A 17,738-nucleotide genomic window follows, 5' to 3' on the forward strand; every position below is an offset into this window, starting at 1 on the left:
ATTACATGGGTAAACAATGCATAGTTTAACTATCAAAAATGCAAAGACTACTATAAATACGTAGTTATTATTTACAGGAATGCAATTACCAAAATAACAGGGTTAAAACACGTGGAAAAGCTTTACACGTTTTGTGACACTATAGCACGTCAGGTCAAAGATAGCTCATGTTTGACTCCAGCTAACGTTAGACATATATAAGTTAAGTTTAACCTGCAATAAAAGGAGTGTCACTCATTACAGTAAATTCATTGTCACAGAATAAAGCAACTAGTGAAGGTTATAACGTTAACGTTAAATTACAATAATTACTTTTTAATAAAGAAATTAACTTTACAGCTTTAACATTTAGCAGTTAGCAAGCTAATTTACATGCGAGGCAAAGTATCAATCCACACAATTACATAGTGTTTAAATTAGGAGTCTTTTGTTCAGTATAAATTTAAAACAACACCTCTCATGGTCTCAGGTTCGGCCTACCTTTTCCTCTTATTTTTGTCCGATTTTAATCCATGAAATTGTAGATATGTAGTAGCGGAAGTACGTTAGGTGAAACTTTAGCAATATTTCAGATTTTCTTTAAGGAATATTTTTGTAATGTTTTTATTTTCCCCCAAAAGTGGGTCGTGTGTACTTTAGATTTGTTGCTGTGTGTGTCCTGCCAAAACGAGTCCAGACAAAGCCAGTAGAGCACAGATCCTTCATAATCAATTACCGAAAACATCGTTCATGAGCCAGCCAATCAGGTTGATCTGTCAAAAAAAAAAACACAGATGAACCAGTCAAGATGAAATCTTGTGCTAAACAGCCAAGTTATATTTACATTCACATTCCGTTGTCCTATATTTATATTTGATCATGGGCAGTTAAGTGATCAAATAATTTTTATTCACATATTCAGTCTTGCTAAATGTTAGATTACACATAAACTAAGTCAAACATATATACCAATTGAATAACAAAAGAGGGGATTTTCATTCAGAATTTTTTTTTCAAATGACGGAGAAGTCATGCACCTTAAACAAAGAGAAAACAATCAACTATTGTTTGCTGTTTTGCTCCAAGTCCTTCTCCGTTCGTGAGAGCCAATCACTGCTCGTGTTTTTGAAGCTGCTGAACACATTGACCAATGGCAGCTCTCCGTTACCCGGAAAAGCTTGCAGCTCGTCTTGTGTTTATCAGCCACGACAGCCAGGCAACGATCTTTCAATGAGGTTACTGTACTGTGCCTCATCCGCTCGTCCGCAAGTATGGATTCCTGTTTTGTGATTGTTGCCTTTCTCTTTGCTTTCAGTCTTTCCAGTGGAGAGAGGACGCTAAAGTTTGTCACTGTGGTGAGTTTAATAATACATCTGTCCTTTAAAAAAACAAACGTTAAGTATGTAACAGACAGTAACTGAATAACCGGGGCCTGAAGCTATTTACAAAACCTTTCGTTTTAAAAACATTGACAACGCGAAGTCTCAGTCAGACCTTTTATTATGTGCCTCGTGTGTTTCTTTAGGGGTGTCATATTTCTGTTATTCAGCTGTGTGCCTTTCTGTAATTACCTGTTAGTTGATGTCTAAATTCGTGTTTCTCTCTCGAATGTTTTGCTTTCTACAGATTTTCGCATTTTCTGTAATTTCGGTAAAATGTAGTTTTCGACTTGATCTTTATTAATTCCTCATTAAAGTACAGATTGAGCAATCTGAAGAGCAGACCGTCACATGACATGTTGTTTTGCTTCATTTCACCTCCCATTTTCGTCAAAGCAATAAAACACCTTTGTAGGTTAAATGTCACCTATTTTTTTTAGTAAGGGTAACATTATTGCTTGGCTTTTAGGTGAGAAAGATCTCTGAAATTAGTAATGCAACTGCAAGCCTATTACAGAATGTCTGTCATATGAACGAATTGGTAAACCAAGGGCTAACTTGTACTGAATCCATTTGTAACGTTAATGGATAAAGATAGAAAAAGTGTCTGCAAGGTAATTTATGGAGCAATTCCATGCAAATGTCAACCATGTTTCACGAAAATAGCGAAACCCTTTCTAGATTTTTTATTTTTTATTTTTTTGCTTAGGCTTGTATTTTACTGTACTCTAAAAATACTCAAAAACGTATCTGTCAGTGTTTTCAAGCCATTCTATTTGATTACCAAAGTCACAAATGTGTCAATTTCACATCTGTCACATCCATAACAGAGAGGTGTCGCATCCATAATGGAGCTTTTTCCTCAAAATGCAAAAATGTTAAATAAAATACAGCCAATCTTTTCTGTTCTATAGTGAGCCAACTCTCATTTTATTGATTATCATTGTTTCTTTGGGGTTGTGCAGTTTGAGTCACAGAATTTCTACAAAATATGTTGAATACTGTAAACTCGCAGACTTTTTGGTCACATCCATAACACATGTTTATTTTTACTCATTTAAAATATAACACATGTTAGCAGATTATTATTTTTTCTGATCCCATAACTCTGTGGTGAGTTACTTTGGAAAATATAAACCGATGTTTCAATATAATCTTAACATATACTTTCTGTGCATTTATGTTTTAGGTTTTTACTGAAAATGTCACATCCATAACAATTTAATAATTTACAATTCAAGTTTTTAATGAAATTTTCCTTAGTTTTTAAATTTAAAATAAAGTTACTTTGATATGATTTTTGCTGTTCTCAAAGAAACAGCAAGCAACAAATTGAATTAAATGAGGAATTATTAAAGTAGAAATACTAAACTATTTTCATGTGAAACTTACTTCAATGAACATTTAAATCTCTTTCACCTTTATCTCTCAGTCCATTCTCAGCACGTTATATAGCACAATATGCACGATATTGGAAAAATCAAAAAATTTTTTAGTGTGCAATATATATTGTGTTATGAATTCGATTTCGGCCACGCAGTGGCGCAGTAGGTAGCGCTGTTGCCTCATAGCAAGAAGGTCGCTGGATCGCTGATTCGAGCCTCGGTCAGTTGGTGTTTCTGTGAGGAGTTTGCATGTTCTCTTTGCGTTTGTGTGGGTTTCCTCCGGGTGCTCCGGTTTTCCCTACAGTCCAAAGACATGCAGTTCAGGTGAATTGGGTAGGCTAAATTGTCGGGTGTGTGTGTGTGTGTGTGTGTGTGTGTGTGTGTGTGTGTGTGATTGTGTGTATGTGTGTGTGTGTGTGTGTGTGTGTGTGTGTGTGTGTGTGTGTGTGTGTGCGCGCGTGCGTGCGTGTGTGTGTGTGTGGATGTTTCCCAGAGATGGGTTGCAGCTAAAAGGGCATCCGCTACATAAAAAATGTGCTGGATAAGTTGGTGGTTCATTCCGCTGTGGCGACCCCGGATTAATAAAGGGACTAAGCCGACAAGAAAATGATTGAATGAAAACGATTTCATCATAACTTTTTAGTAAGATTTTATCATTTTAGATTGATTGGTATGATTCTGTAGGGGAGTGCATTTGCCTAAAATATAACAAACAATCTATAAGCATACATGAATTTATTTAAGAAAAAGATACCAATTAAATAAACAGCTTTTATTGTTTTCCGAGAAGTCAAACAGTATTCAGGTATACAGTAATTGAATAATCAAATGTAAAAAATACTGGGTAGTCTTTGTTTTATAAACAATTAAAAAAAAAAATCATTATTGATTTTTCGAAGTTACAAATGGTACAATTTCTTATGCCCGAATGCTTTTAAAATCCTCACACAGTCACAAGCCTCAAAAACACTTTTATAATGATCAATTATAATCCAAACTCAGCATTGTGTATACTCGCAATGTCATTATTGTGAATGATCACATTGCCCCATTGCTTTTGAAGCAATATATTCTGCAGCCCTAATTTAAATATATGTTAATTAATCTTGTTTGTTTTAATAATTCCATGTGTTTAATCTACTTTTGTTGTTATACTGTTGTATTTGAGATGTGAATGTTTTACCTGTATATTGTTGTAATTAGTTTCTCATATTCCTGCTTTACCAGACAAAAACCTCAACTGTCCTTTCATTTTGAGTATAGTCATGTTAGATACTGAAACTTGGCTACTGTTTAATAGTGTTTCATTTAAAGTGTGTTCTGGTTAATCACGATTCCTTGCAAATGAGGAAGTTTAAACCAGAGCTTGTCATTTTAAGCACGATTGAATAACATGGTTATAAATGAAAGTGTTCACTGTAAACCTTCATGAGACTGATAATGCAGTAACCGTCTCTCAGAGCTGAAACTTTCTAAACGTGGCTGGTTTCTGTGAAGCCCAGAGATGAAGATAAGGAGATAGACTGAATCTGTTTATCCAATTAGAATGTGTTTACAGACTTCTGTGGCTTGTGTCCGGGTGTCAGCATGAGCACATGACAAGCTCAGTTTGCTGATCTAGCCACTGTTGCACAGTGTAGTTCATTATCCTGAACACACACACTCATGAAGAATTTGACTTCCTCTCCCTCAGCTCTACCGACATGGTGACAGATCTCCGATTAAGGCCTATCCAAATGATCCATACAAGGAGAGTGACTGGCCTCAGGGTTTTGGACAGCTCTCTCAGGTATACACAAACACACATTCCATACCCTCTTTGTTTTTGTTTCATGCTTTTGGGGGAGTATTATGCAGAATTTATCAGATGTATGCATGATGCATATTCATAAATGTTTCATCTGTGCAAATGTTTTCTTTTTCTTCCATTTTTGACCTCTTGGTGCGCAATTAAAAAGGCCACTTTGTGCCTGATCAAAATAATGTGAATAAGTGTAGTTTCACAAACTAATTTCGCTAGGAGCAGTGATATGATTGACTGCAGCTGGCCTCCCATCTACATTCATTAGTTAGCCAATCAGATTAATTCAAAATATCAGTAGCCTAGCTAGAACTACTCCCTTATCTTCGTTTTCCAAAGAAATCCCCCATCCACCCATTCTCCTCCTTTCCTCCTTTACCATGGGGAGCTCTCGAGAACAAGCTGATCTCGTACTCCCCTCACATGCTCTATGGACCAGGCGTTACCCCTGTGCTCAACTATCTCCGAGCACAGTGTTCGCTCCGGGGACAGCATGCCAAACCTGCTAACATTTGTCAAACAATATCTGAGTGTGAACTCTTGAAAGGCTGCTTAAAATATGTCTAGGTTGACTCGTAGCCCTAATGTCAAAGCATATGGTTGTAATTGTTGTGTAAAAGCATTTATAGCACCTCTGTGCAGCGTTAAGTGTTCTGTGAAAGACACCTTAATGCCACCTCAGAAGTGCTTCTATGTCAACTTTGCTTTGTAAATTTGGCATGATAGACTGCTCTTTCAATCTGTCGCCCAGAATCCAAACATGACATACAGTTGAAGTCATAATTATTAGCCCTCCTGTGAAATGTGAATTTTTTTATGTTTCCCAAGTGATGTTTAACAGACCAGGGAAAGTTTTACAGTGTTTCTTTTTTTTTTTTTTCTTCTGGGGAAAGTCTAAAAGTGTGTGGCTGGAATAAAATCAGTTAGAAAAAAATGACGGTCAATATTTATACTATTAGTCCCTTTAAGATTTTTTTTCATTTGGCTACAGAACAAACCACTGTTGTCCAATGACTTCCCTAATTATCCTAACTTGCCTAGTTAGCCTTATTTACATAGCGCTTTAAACTGAAGATTATCTTGTAAAATATCATATAATATTATTATGCTAAAGACAAAAGAAATTAGTTAGCAAAGCTTATTTAGTCATTAGTTATTAAACCTTAGCTAGTTTAAAAATGTGTTTAAAACTGTATACTCTGTTAAACAACACTTGGGAAACCCTCTTATAAGAATTTACATTTTTAATAAAGAGTGCTAATAATTTTTTTTACTTTAACTGTACACCCAAAAAGGAATGTCTAAATACCTCACTTAAATTCTTAGGTCCATAAACATAGTCTGGTTTTCATTTTAAAACAGACACTTGAATAGTTTATGTTCTAAAGCTTTATTTGTTTATATTAAACAGTAAATTAATTATATATTGTCATATTATAGTGTGGCTTCAAGATTGTCTGTTTTTGAATTTTATAAAGGAGCATATTAAAAAGCCCTTTCAGTCTGTAGCATGTATGTTATATGTTTATTTTGCTAAAACTCTTAAACAGTTTTATTGCTTTCATTCGAATGGATGGATGAAGATGGAACCGCATGTGACGTATAAACTTGAACGTAGTAAGCATTACACCCATGTGACTTCATTATACTTGCCAGGCCTGCAGCTAGCATGGAGAGAGAGGTGGTTCTTTTTTCTCAAAAAGGGGACCTTTTTGCAATTGTTCGCCTTATTTTCTATTTAATTATGAGTCATCACAACCACACGTTTTTATGTACGAAAAACATTTTCTTAAAATTTAGAGCAAAGAAATTTGAAAACAATACTTATTTTTAAATACAAATTTATCACATCATATATCCTTTGAAAAAAAAAGAATCTGTTATAGTTTTTAATTACAACTGTAGCCTATTGTCTATTATTAGGCAATTAACAAACTGGTCAGCACATTCAGCTTTCCTCAGTCAGAATTTGGGAGGTCTAATTTGACACTGTAGAACAGGAAGTCACACCAAAGCAGCCAACACATTATTCGGCTTGGTCCTAAAGCCTTCTTCAATAAGTTATTTTCATGGCTATTTTTTTATATATTATGGCATAGCAGTCAAAACAGGACAAATGACCTCATGTATGGGACAAATCCCCGTTTTTTTATTTGTTAGTTTTTTTTTTCTTCTTTTTTTTCTTCAACATGAATGCATTTCTGTTTAATCACAGCTTCAACATGATGCTGCAGTTTGTTGAATTGTTGAAAGATTGTGCCAAGGTTATCAGGAAACTGCTAATGCATGTTTCAGCCTTGCTAAGATAAATGTCTTATTTGTTGCACATACAGCTGTAAAAACTGTCTACTTGAGTGCTTTATTGCTTTTATAAAACATTTTTATTACTGTAACTTGACCGTCTAAATTTTCCAGGAGGGAATGAAGCAGCACTTTGAACTGGGTCAGTTTTTAAAGAAACGCTACACAGGATTCCTGAGTGAGGACTATAACAGATATGAGGTAACTATCCATTTAAAATTTTCCATTTACTAAACTTAGAGTTTGCTAGACTTCAGTTGTCTTTATTGTATTTGTGCTGCAGATATACGTTAGAAGTACAGATATTGACCGGACTCTGATGAGTGCAGAAGCTAACCTGGCTGGCATGTTCCCACCTAACGGTTCTGAGGTCTTTAACCCAGATCTGAAATGGCAACCGATACCAGTTCACACCATCCCGAGTGAAGAAGAGCGGGTAAGACATCACACTGAACCTTTGTTTTCTCTTTTTTTGCAGCATACTGTAACTTGGCCCTGACCTCTGTTTGGTGAGGAGGTCATATTTGCACAACAGCAGCATCAATAATTGCTCTTGGTGTTTGAATACATCACCTGCCTGCCTACAGCGTGTTTGGGTTTGATGTATTTGTTTTTCTTTTCAGCTACTCTCATTCCCACTAGAAAACTGTCCACGTTACAAACAGCTCATGAATGAGACTGCAAAAACGGATGTTTTTCTCAACATGACTGAAACCTATAAGGTGAGTCCATCTACAGCAAAAATTCATTAATAAAAGCAGATCAACTGTCTGTGGACTTTTCAGTATTTAAATTTTTTACAGTGACTGTACCACAGTATAGAACAGAAGGAGCCAAACAGTAATACTCAAAGTTCAGTTGGTTTATGAATATTTATTAGTTTGCAATTTTTTTTATTTTAATCAGTAGTTGTAAAATTTAGTTTGGAATATTAATAGAAGAGTCTTCACTTCCTGTAAAACTTCTTTATTGTTGCAAATTTTATCATTTCTCAATTTGTTATGTTCGGTTCAATGTTTTTATTCCTCCCTTTGATTCGAAAATATTCTATTTTTAAGAATATACTAAATCCATAGATTTCTGACCCTGCGAACATAAATATATTTTGTAAGGAAAACATCACATTTGCATATATAGTTGGAGAAAAGGAACACCTTAATTTATGAATTTATATATATGTTTTATGAGTCTTAATTACATTTTTTTTTTATGTGTTTAATGTTGGTTATTGTATTTCATGCAGGATTTTATAGAGATGGTGAAAAATAAAACAGGGCTGGAGTTGGCCTCCATTGAGAATATTTGGAGCGTCTATGATACATTATTCTGTGAGGTGAGTTTCACCTGCTATTCATGAGCACACTACTCCATGTCTAGCATTAAGAACCCAATCAGTCACAGTCATTAGTTGTTTCTTTTGTCAGTAATTGTTTTGCTTACAACACATTCTAATGTTCGTGAGTGTTTCATCTTGACACCAGTGGTGTAAAGTAATAAATTACGGATACTCAAATTACTGTAATTGAGTAGTTTTTCACATAAATTTTAATTTACTAAGTAGTTTTAAAAATGTGTACTTTTACCTTCCCTTGAGGACATTTTTAGTGCAATAGCGGTAATTTTACTCCACTACTTTTCTTCAACCTGCAATCACTACTTTATTTTTCCGTCTATGGGGATTAGAAAAGTCCGTCCTATGATTCTTGCCCAATCAAATCACACAAAAAATCTTATCATACTGAATAACCTGAAAAAGACATGGGTGATTTATAAATGTGACAAACTATTAGTAAGCAATTAAAGTGCCTTAAGAAGGTTATCCAAAATTGTTAAATGCAATTATCAAGAGACTGTTTAGACTGCATGTCACTGATGAGATGATTGCGGATGTCGACTGTATGATGGATGTTGACTGTATCATGACCAAATAATTAAATGTACTACAGAATGTTCTGTTTACACACATGCACAGATTAACAGATTACATGTAAGCACATCAGCTTTTTATAGCATAATACTTACTATCTATTATTCCTGAGTACTTTTAAAAGCTCTATGTTTTACTCATACTTTGAGTAATATTTACAACAGATACTTTTACGCTACTTGCACTGCATTCATAATGAAGTAATGGTACTTTTACTTGAGAATGATTTTTCAGTACTCTTTCCATGTCTGAACCATGCAAATTTTGCAATAAATATAAAATGTAGTGTTTTATTAAGATAATTAAAATATATTAATGAACATCTATTTTCTTCAGAATATTTTGTTTTGTGTTCAACAGAAAGAAATTCATAAAGATTTCGAACCACTTAAGTGTGAATAAATAAAAAATGTTTGGGTGAACTTTCCCTTTAAGCAGTTTACTGTATGCTTCGATGTAAGTGTCTTGCATTGATGGCCATTTTGCCAGAAGCCAAATCAGTTGCAAAGAATTGTTTAGAACTAAGTGTTCAGGCAGAAAACCGTCAGATCTCTCCAACTCTTTCTGCATTCTCTTTTCACAGGCACAACATGGGAAAAAGGCGCCAGATTGGGTTACTCAAGATGTCATGCAGACGCTGAAGCTGTTGAAGAACTTTGGTTTTCAGATTTTGTTTGGAGTCTACAAGAGAAAGGAAAAGTGCAGACTACAGGGAGGTGAGAGCTTAGTTCATTCATGGGATCTGCTTCTCATTCAGCAATGATCTATTATTGACTAATGCCACTAAATAAAATAAAATTAAGTAAATGTTTATAAACATTATTATAAGTAAAATGTTTCATTTCTCTTGCTCTAAAACAGATCTTTAAAATCTAACAGTATTCAAGGGAAAAAAGAACTAAAAATATCCGAAATGTTTGTGGTATTCACTTTAAAACAACATTACTTATAAACATCAAGTCTAAATCAGTTTTGAGTAAAACTGAATTTGAGTATGTGTGCATGTTTTATTTATTTATTTATTTATTTATTTATTTATTTATTTATTTATTTATTTATTTATTTATTTTTGCTTTCTTGTGCTGATACTGATATTGCAACTTTAGTTTTTGAATATAGTACAATGATTTAATATATATATAAAACATTATAATATATAATAAAAACATATTCAGTAAAAAACAGTATATAAAATTTTAAACAAAGCACTATAAAATATATTTATAAAATAATAACCAAAAGAAAATATTTATATGAAGTTAAACATTTAGAGTATTTCTGTTAACAGTTTGTTTGTTTGTTTGTTTGTTTGTTTGTTTGTGACCATCATCAACATAACTTAAGAATTCTAGTCTTTCAGACATAAACTGTAACAGTAAAATATTGTAGTATTTTCACAGTTACACAGACAGATACTTATGTGCACATAGGCAAAGCATTGTTGTGGGAATAGCAAGAGGCTGCTGTCTGAAATTATGTTCAATCGTTTTTACAGGGGGTGGTAAATGTAATGATGTAAAACTCTATTCTAGATTCAGTTTAAAAAACACAAATGCACTAATACGGAAAACTGCTCTTGTACTCTTCATTCACAGGCCTGCTTGTAGATCAGATTATCAAGAATCTCTCGATTGCAGCAGCTACAGACTCTCAAAACAAAGTCAAGATGATTGTTTACTCTGCTGTAAGTCACATGGTCCTGTTTACACTTGGATTAAGATGCCTTTTGGTCAATCAGATCATGAATAGAAGAGGGAAATGCATCCTTGTTTACACCTGCTATTTAATTTCATCTCTTTTGTTTACTTGCACGGTTTAGTTTTATTAAGAGGGAGGGTTTTACAGGCATTTTCAAACCCTTTGATCTAATGTTGTGAAATAAGGTTAAGTAATTTGAATATAAACATAAAAGGAGACAATAGAAACAGATGAAGCTTTTAATTCAGTACAGTTTCACATGGCAAATTTTAAAATCTGACTTTAACATAACAACTTGTAATGTTTAAGAATAACATAAAAAGATCAAATATATGATGCAGACCCACAATACATGTCAAACACAATACATGTATTTCTTAACACCATTGAGTTTTTACTCAAACCAACTTTTTGTATTTGCAAAGTCAAGTGATCCTTTACGAAGCAGATTGTGTTTGCTTGCAAATGCTGGATTTGTTTGTGCAAGTTTGGCACAATTAACAGTCCGTTTAAAAAAAAAAATATTTCATGGATATTTGAAAGCATTAAAACTAAATCAGGTTTCATCTGCTCTGAAAGTGGTTAAAATTGGACAATCTCAAAACAATTCTGATCCTATTTACTCTTTTTTACTTGGCATCAACAAAACCACATTTTTAAAGGGCACTCATTAAAATTCTCATCGGAAAAATTTTTGAGTGTTACTGGGGGTTATTACAAGACTTTTGAGCTTTTATGACTTAAAGAAATTGTATCATAATGGAGGTCAGCGAATTTACCATATATGGTTCCTAACACAATAATAGCAGGTATAAACAAGGCCTAAAGCTCCTAAATCCTGAACAAAGAAAGTTTATATAATATTCTCTCATCAATCTCTTTTCTCAATAGCACGACACAACAATTGTAGCCCTCCAGGAAGCTCTGAACGTCTTTAATGGTGTACAGCCACCTTATGCCTCATGTCATATGATTGAACTTTACCAGGAAGACAATGGGTAAAACATATATGCTCTATATTATCTTTATCAGCTTTTTCAGAAATTCATGCTCTAAAAGACATCTTTGGTCAACCAAAACATTCCACTGTTCATACCTTTCAGGATGTTTTCAGTGGAGATGTTTTATCGCAATGACAGCAGCGTGTCTCCGTATGCAGTGTCTTTACCAGGATGTTCTCAGCGCTGTCCCCTACAGGACTTTGTGAACATCACTCGTGAAGTCATTACACTGGACTGGAATAAAGAGTGTCAGCTGAGCAAAGCATCCACAGATTCAGGTAAACGTATAAGCATTAATAAACGTTTTTTATTGCTTACAACTTGAAACGACTATATTGGATTTACTGACTATTGTAGCTTTTTTTTGACAGTATTAGTCTTTATTTTGGGGAGTATAAGGCTGTTTCTCAAAATGCGTTCTTCAGCCATCTTGCGTCCTCGTGTTCTCATGTAACATCATCAACTGCCAAAGTTCAGTTTCAATACTCAAGAGCGCAAGAACAGAGGACGAGTGAAAGTTCACGGATGTGTTCTTGATATTGAGGACGCACTGATGCAGACTTGAGCCCCGAACTCGCTCTAGAAGTCCCAGAAGTCATTGCGACTGGAGGTGGGAAGTGTAGCATTTTTATATAGGTTTATTATTAAAGTTCAGAGATTAAACTTATTAATCTCAGAAGTTTCTCTAAATGAAACGGTGAATATAGACATTACCATGAAAATCTTAAAGGAATGAACATATTAAAGGTGTTTATTTGCTGAAATTGGTATTAAAATCTTTTTGTGTATTGTGCAACGTATATTTGTAAAGTCTTTATGCATAGTATATATTGTGAAAAGGGGAAAAACAATAAATCGTTGTATGAGTGCTGTAATGTTTAAATATTTTTTGGTTAAAGATGCGTAAGGGTCTTGTGACCATCAGGTAGAACGCAGCATCTCATTTCTCACAGGATGCGTTCTTTGTCCTCGCAGTCTCCCGAGTTCGTTCTTCCGAGGTGACCTAGCAAGACCAGTCTTCAAAAGAACACAAGTCCGTTCTCTGTGTTCTTGGAATTAAGAAACAGCCTAAGTATTGAACATGTCACTATTTTTCTCAGGAAACATATTTCTAAAGGTGCGGTTGACTTTTCACCAGATGTTGGTAACAACAAGACATCCTTATATGCAAAGAAAACAAATCTAATTAGTTTACTAATGAAGTTATGTGTAATAAAATGACATGGGAAAATGATTGAACACATGAAGAAAGGGAGATGTAGAAAGGCAGTGAAAGCCCAGACAGCATCTGAAATCTCTCAGTAGTTCGTTAGCAACACTTTGCCCTTTGTCATTGTAAATTAATATCCGCTGCTTCAGTCCAACATCTACATTAGCAGGAGGATGAAGGTGAAACCAGGGTGGACATTTCAGCAAGACAATTATCCAAAACACAGTTAAAGGAACTGTCAAATGGTTACAGAGAAAGAAAATCAAGCTGTAGAATGGCCCAACCAATTACCTGAATTAAATCCAATAGAAAATACAAAATAAAGATCAGATTTGATTGACGAGACTCGCAGAACCATCAAGATTTTTACATGCTGTTGAAGTCTGAGGAAAAAAAATCACACCTGAGCAATTCATGGGACTTTATTCTCTATATCAGGGGTTCCCAAACTTTTCAGCCCGCGACCCCCAAAATAACAATGCCAGTGACTCGCGACCCCCAATATCCTCTGAGGTGGTTATAAATACAGAAACCTTGCATGCAATGACGCAGACACACGAATTAAATTCGTGTCAGTGCTTTAAATGTGCTAGAAAGTATAACCTGATGTTATAAAATCAAAATGCATCTGACGCTATTGCTGCCTTTAATATACTGTAATTACCCCAGGGGTTGCAATCCAATAGAACTAGTAACTATAAGCTACTATAGTAACTATATAGTATATAGTAACTATAAACTACTATTTTTATTTTCAGTATAGTTATGGATAAAATATGTTAATTCTTATGGTTTAATAAAAATAAATAGATTTTTGAAAAAATCACCAGGCGACCCCCCCCCCCCCCCCCCCTTCATTGCCCCGCGACCCCTCGGGGGGTCCCGACCCCCACTTTGAGAACCACTGCTCTATATGAAAGGAGTCTTTAAGCTGTCATCACTAAAAAGCCTTTATAGAAATTATTAACTACATTTCAGTAGTTCAGTACATTCTACTCTCATCATTTCATTTTTATTATAAATAACAGATTTTTCAGATTTTTTTGTAATTTTTTTATGTTTGTATTTATTTATAAAAAAAACTGGTTGAATTCCATCAACAGCTCCCTTAAAAATATTAATATCTGGAAAATACATGACATGACCTATACTTATTTCCCTCATTGTATATATATTTATACATTAATAAACTATGTATTATATGTATATATTTTTTCTTTTTCAGATTTAGTTGTTTTGACTTGGTAGTTGTGAGTGTATTTGTTTGTTTCAATTATTAATTTGTTAATTACCAGTAATTTGTTTATTCATTATCATTCATTCATTCATTTTGTTTTCAGCTTAGTCCCTTTATTAATCTGGGGTCGCCACAGCAGAATGAACCGCCAACTAATCCAGCATTTTATTAAGCAGTGGATGGCCTTCTAGCCGCAACCCATCGCTGGGAAACGTCCACACACACACTTATTCACACACATACACTACAGACAATTTAGCCTACCCAAATCACCTGTACCGCATGTCTTTGGAATTGTGGGGGAAACCGGAGCACTCGGAGGAAACCCACACGAGTGCTGAAAGAACATACAAACTCCACACAGAAATGCCAACTGACCCAGCCGAGGCTCGAACCCGCGACAGCACTACCTACTGCGCCAAGCCACCGCATCGCCCCACTGTTTAATAATTAATATCATTATTTTATGTACAAATAAATATTTTTACCATATTATAAATATTTAAACTGAAATCTTTTACTAATTTTCTTACTAAAGATCCTTCATTTTCAAGATCAACTACATGAACTAATGGGTTCTTGGCTAAAAGTACTTTAAACTCTGATTATGTGTGTTTCTGTGTGTGTAGAGGTCATTATCGGGCTAGCTGTGTGTGGTGTTCTGCTTCTCCTGCTGGTTGTGCTGCTGCTTCTCGTTTTGTGTCGTCACAAAGAGCCTATGACGAGTTACAGTCACATCATAAATGAGAGCGACTCCTGACAATCATATCAGCTCCTCCGCAAAGAGGACCTGTCAGAGGACAGCGAAGAGGACCTGTGAGGACACGCTCTAAGACCAGCACTTTGAAGACAGTTTGAACTTCCTTGGGCCACACATTAGATCATTCTGCCGAAAATGTTTTTACCACATCTAGTAATTTCAAGCATTTTAGAGAACGCTAAAAAGGGAATTAAGAGTTTGCGTCAGAAGCATTAATGCAACACAGACTCAGTGTGTGTGCCTCTGTGGTTTTCTACCAAATGATTATGTACAAAATATATAGAGGAAGTCAAAATATCTCTTGAGATATCGAGTAAAACTCCTCTGTGAAGAAAAAAAAGACTGTCAGCGTCCCGTTTGTGCTCCTGGTACATTTGTTTTTTGTCTGCTTATGACACACCTGAAGACTCGACGAAAGGCCAACGAAAGACTCTTGGATACCATAGAGGCCTTACCTAACACCCATGGAGCTTTACCATTCCTTCTGTTCATGCGATCGTCTCCTGATTTACAGCCACACAATCATTTTGTACATTTCAGAATATCGACATGCTAAAATGAAGAGCAGCTTTCTCAGGATAAGCTCTGTTGAGCTGAATAGTTTTAATCCACTGCAGATTCCTTCATTTGAATGTTTTGGCGTGATGATCATCAGTCTCTAGGAATAAAAGTCAGATTTTAACTCTGTTATGGGAGAGGTTTCATTTTTTCTCTGTGTAATAACAGGTGTGTCATGTTTAATATAAAGTGAGTTAAAGGTTCAAGTACTTTTTTTTGAGATTTTACCAGATTTGTGTGCTGAGCATCATTTAAAACAACGTAAGCCCATGTCAGCTTTAATTGCGAGGAAAACCGGATCATTATGAGTTTTTTTAGCAGCTAATTTTATCTTCCAGGTTTTAAGTAATTATTGGAACAGGAACGAAATCGGTGATAGAGCGCGAATCTGCTGATGACGCGCCAGTTTCTCATTTTTTATTCATAGCTGAGTTTTCTTATCCTATGAGAGGACTCTGCAATTATTCATGCCAGCACGTGCATTCCGATGATAGACTTAAAAAGGACAGACCACAGACCTGCCAAGCTGTGAGACAGCATACGACTAGGCATGGGCCGATATAAGATTCTGACGGTATGATAACCTTGGATAAAAATATCACGGTTTCGTGATTACTGTTCTAAAATACATTCTTTTTAAATGTTTGGGTAAAAAAACAAAAACTTTTTTTCCCTTTAAACACGATGTATCTTATTTTAAGAGACATTTATAATATTTTAGTACAGTAAACGTGTCAGCCCAAATGAATTATTGACTTCTGTCTTTGTTTAAAAAAACAGATTACAATGTAAACTGGCGTCTTTTCTGTTGGAGATACTGCTGTCCTAAAAAAACAAAAAATAAAAATCTTACACATTAGATAGGAACCGTATTGCAGAAAATCTTGATGATTATAAAACTTTTCCAAACCGCAGTAGCCGACACAGCATGCAGTAGCCGTTTATAAAGGCTTGTATGTGTTCCATGATCCATGAGTTTGTTGCTCGGCTTTCTCCGCGATGCTGTCTGGGTCACTGATACATCAAACCTGTTGGTTTGTAGCAAGCATTTTAGTCGGGAGAGCTGTACAAGAATTGGAGAATGACGGACTTTGTCTTTTATCAGTCGAGTTTGTTACCATTCAGACACTTCACCTATATCCCTGCTGCCGTGGTCGCACATGTTTAAAATCCTCCATATTACCGGCAGGGCTAATGGTTGGAATAGATGGTATTGACCTGCTGCATTACTATCCATGATGTCTGCCTTCAGATCCAGTGATTCAGGAGAAGTCCTCTTTATTCATAGCATAGCAACTCCAGTGTGTCCAAAATAGTGTGCTAATGCCTCATTTTTGGTTTGTTTTAAATGGATGTTTCACTGTCTGAATTCATTTAAAACAAACGCTGTAATTAGTTATTGAGGGAAGTGTGAGGGTTTGACAAGAGGTGCATTTAAAACAGAAGACAACTCATATTTCTTTATTCTTTTTATTTTCATTAAACAGCGTTTGACAGGACAACTGTTTTAGTCTTGTACCAGCTCATTAACAGTCAAAATGGAGTATCATAATACATGTGTACTAGCACAGAGTATTTACTGTAGTGTTAGAAAAGAGCTTCAACTAATAAATGTTCAGATCAGCATTTTACCCAAAAATGCACAATAGGTCTAAAAAACAAAAACCTTTACTGACCTCTGCTATGAATACAGGCAGTGTCCCTCAATAATCATGTTATATAATGTCCAGAAGCCTCATTTATAAATGGTAAAGATCTTCAGTTTCTGAAATGTTCCAATGAATGATTTATCAGTCTCGCTCCATCACAGTTCTTGAATCCTGTCCACCATTATCTGTCTGATGATGTTCGCGGGGTCTTAAAAAGTCTAAAAATGTCTTAAATTTCAAAAACAGGTTCTAAAAAGTCTTAAATTTACTGAAATATTTAGTTTTAGGTCTTAAATAATTTTAAACCAGTCTTAATTTTAGAAAAATAAAAATCTGTAAAGCTACTCAATCGGGCCAACATGGATCTAATCACCAAACAATACATCTCATTAATTTTCTTACAGCCTATTCCCTTTATTCAACAGGGTTCGTCACAGTGGAATGAACCACTAACTCATCCGGCATGTTTTACACAGCAGATTCCCTTCCAACTGCAACCCAGTACTGGAAAACACCCATACTCACACATTTACACACATGTATGGCTAATTTAGCTTATTCAATTCACTTGTGTGGCATGTTTTTGGACTGTGGAGGAAACCCACACCAACAGGAAGAACATACAAACCCATCACAGAAATGTCAAGTGATTAGCCAGGACTCGAACCAGCAACCTTCTTGCTGTGAGCCAACAGTGCTAACCAAAGAGCCACTGTGTCATCCCAATACATCTCAATAAAGCCTTATTTTTTATATAATTTTTTTTTTATTGCAAAGAGATTCAAATCACAACATCTGTAATTACAGCAAAAACCCCAAATTAAATTCTCTAATCAGGGAAAGAAAACTAAAA

The 17,738-nt window shown here is 35.1% G+C and overlaps 2 protein-coding genes across 7 annotated transcripts in view; one reads left to right on the forward strand and one right to left on the reverse strand.

Annotated features, from left to right (window-relative positions):
• Positions 1 to 684, reverse strand: part of ambra1a (autophagy/beclin-1 regulator 1a) — a 106,457-nt gene extending 105,773 nt beyond the window's left edge. Inside the window, exon 1 of one of the 2 annotated variants that reach the window (XM_002667669.8) lies at positions 481 to 678. The gene's annotated coding sequence lies outside the window, so the exon portion shown is untranslated. 2 annotated transcript variants of the gene reach the window in all.
• Positions 685 to 1,139: 455 nt separating this feature from the next.
• On the forward strand, positions 1,140 to 15,365 carry acp2 (acid phosphatase 2, lysosomal). 5 transcript variants are annotated; one of them, NM_001013337.2, is made up of 11 exons: positions 1,140 to 1,334; positions 4,437 to 4,532; positions 6,960 to 7,046; positions 7,129 to 7,281; positions 7,469 to 7,567; positions 8,089 to 8,178; positions 9,356 to 9,488; positions 10,368 to 10,456; positions 11,362 to 11,468; positions 11,574 to 11,749; positions 14,548 to 14,949. In NM_001013337.2, the coding sequence occupies exons 1-11, from the start codon at positions 1,251 to 1,253 to the stop codon at positions 14,676 to 14,678; spliced, it is 1,245 nt and encodes a 414-aa protein (NP_001013355.1). In that variant the 5' UTR covers positions 1,140 to 1,250; the 3' UTR covers positions 14,679 to 14,949. The 5 variants fall into 5 exon arrangements, 3 of the variants coding, with proteins under 3 accessions (NP_001013355.1, XP_073762635.1, XP_073762634.1); XR_012382413.1 differs by having other exon boundaries at positions 1,204 to 1,334; positions 11,574 to 13,121; positions 13,602 to 15,365; XR_012382414.1 differs by lacking the exon at positions 14,548 to 14,949 and adding an exon at positions 12,447 to 12,990 and having other exon boundaries at positions 1,204 to 1,334; positions 11,574 to 12,081.
• The last annotated feature ends 2,373 nt before the right edge of the window (positions 15,366 to 17,738 follow it).

This window comes from Danio rerio, chromosome 7 (assembly GCF_049306965.1).
Source record: "Danio rerio strain Tuebingen ecotype United States chromosome 7, GRCz12tu, whole genome shotgun sequence".
Classification (NCBI taxonomy): domain Eukaryota; kingdom Metazoa; phylum Chordata; class Actinopteri; order Cypriniformes; family Danionidae; genus Danio; species Danio rerio.

Coding starts and splice junctions, on each gene's coding strand:
- acp2 (NM_001013337.2), top strand. CDS start 1,251: ATGGATTCCTGTTTTGTGATTGTTGCCTTTCTCTTTGCTTTCAGTCTT. Junction 9,489..10,367: donor AAAGTGCAGACTACAGGGAG/GTGAGAGCTTAG, acceptor CTTCATTCACAG/GCCTGCTTGTAGATCAGATT. Junction 10,457..11,361: donor AGATGATTGTTTACTCTGCT/GTAAGTCACATG, acceptor TTTTCTCAATAG/CACGACACAACAATTGTAGC.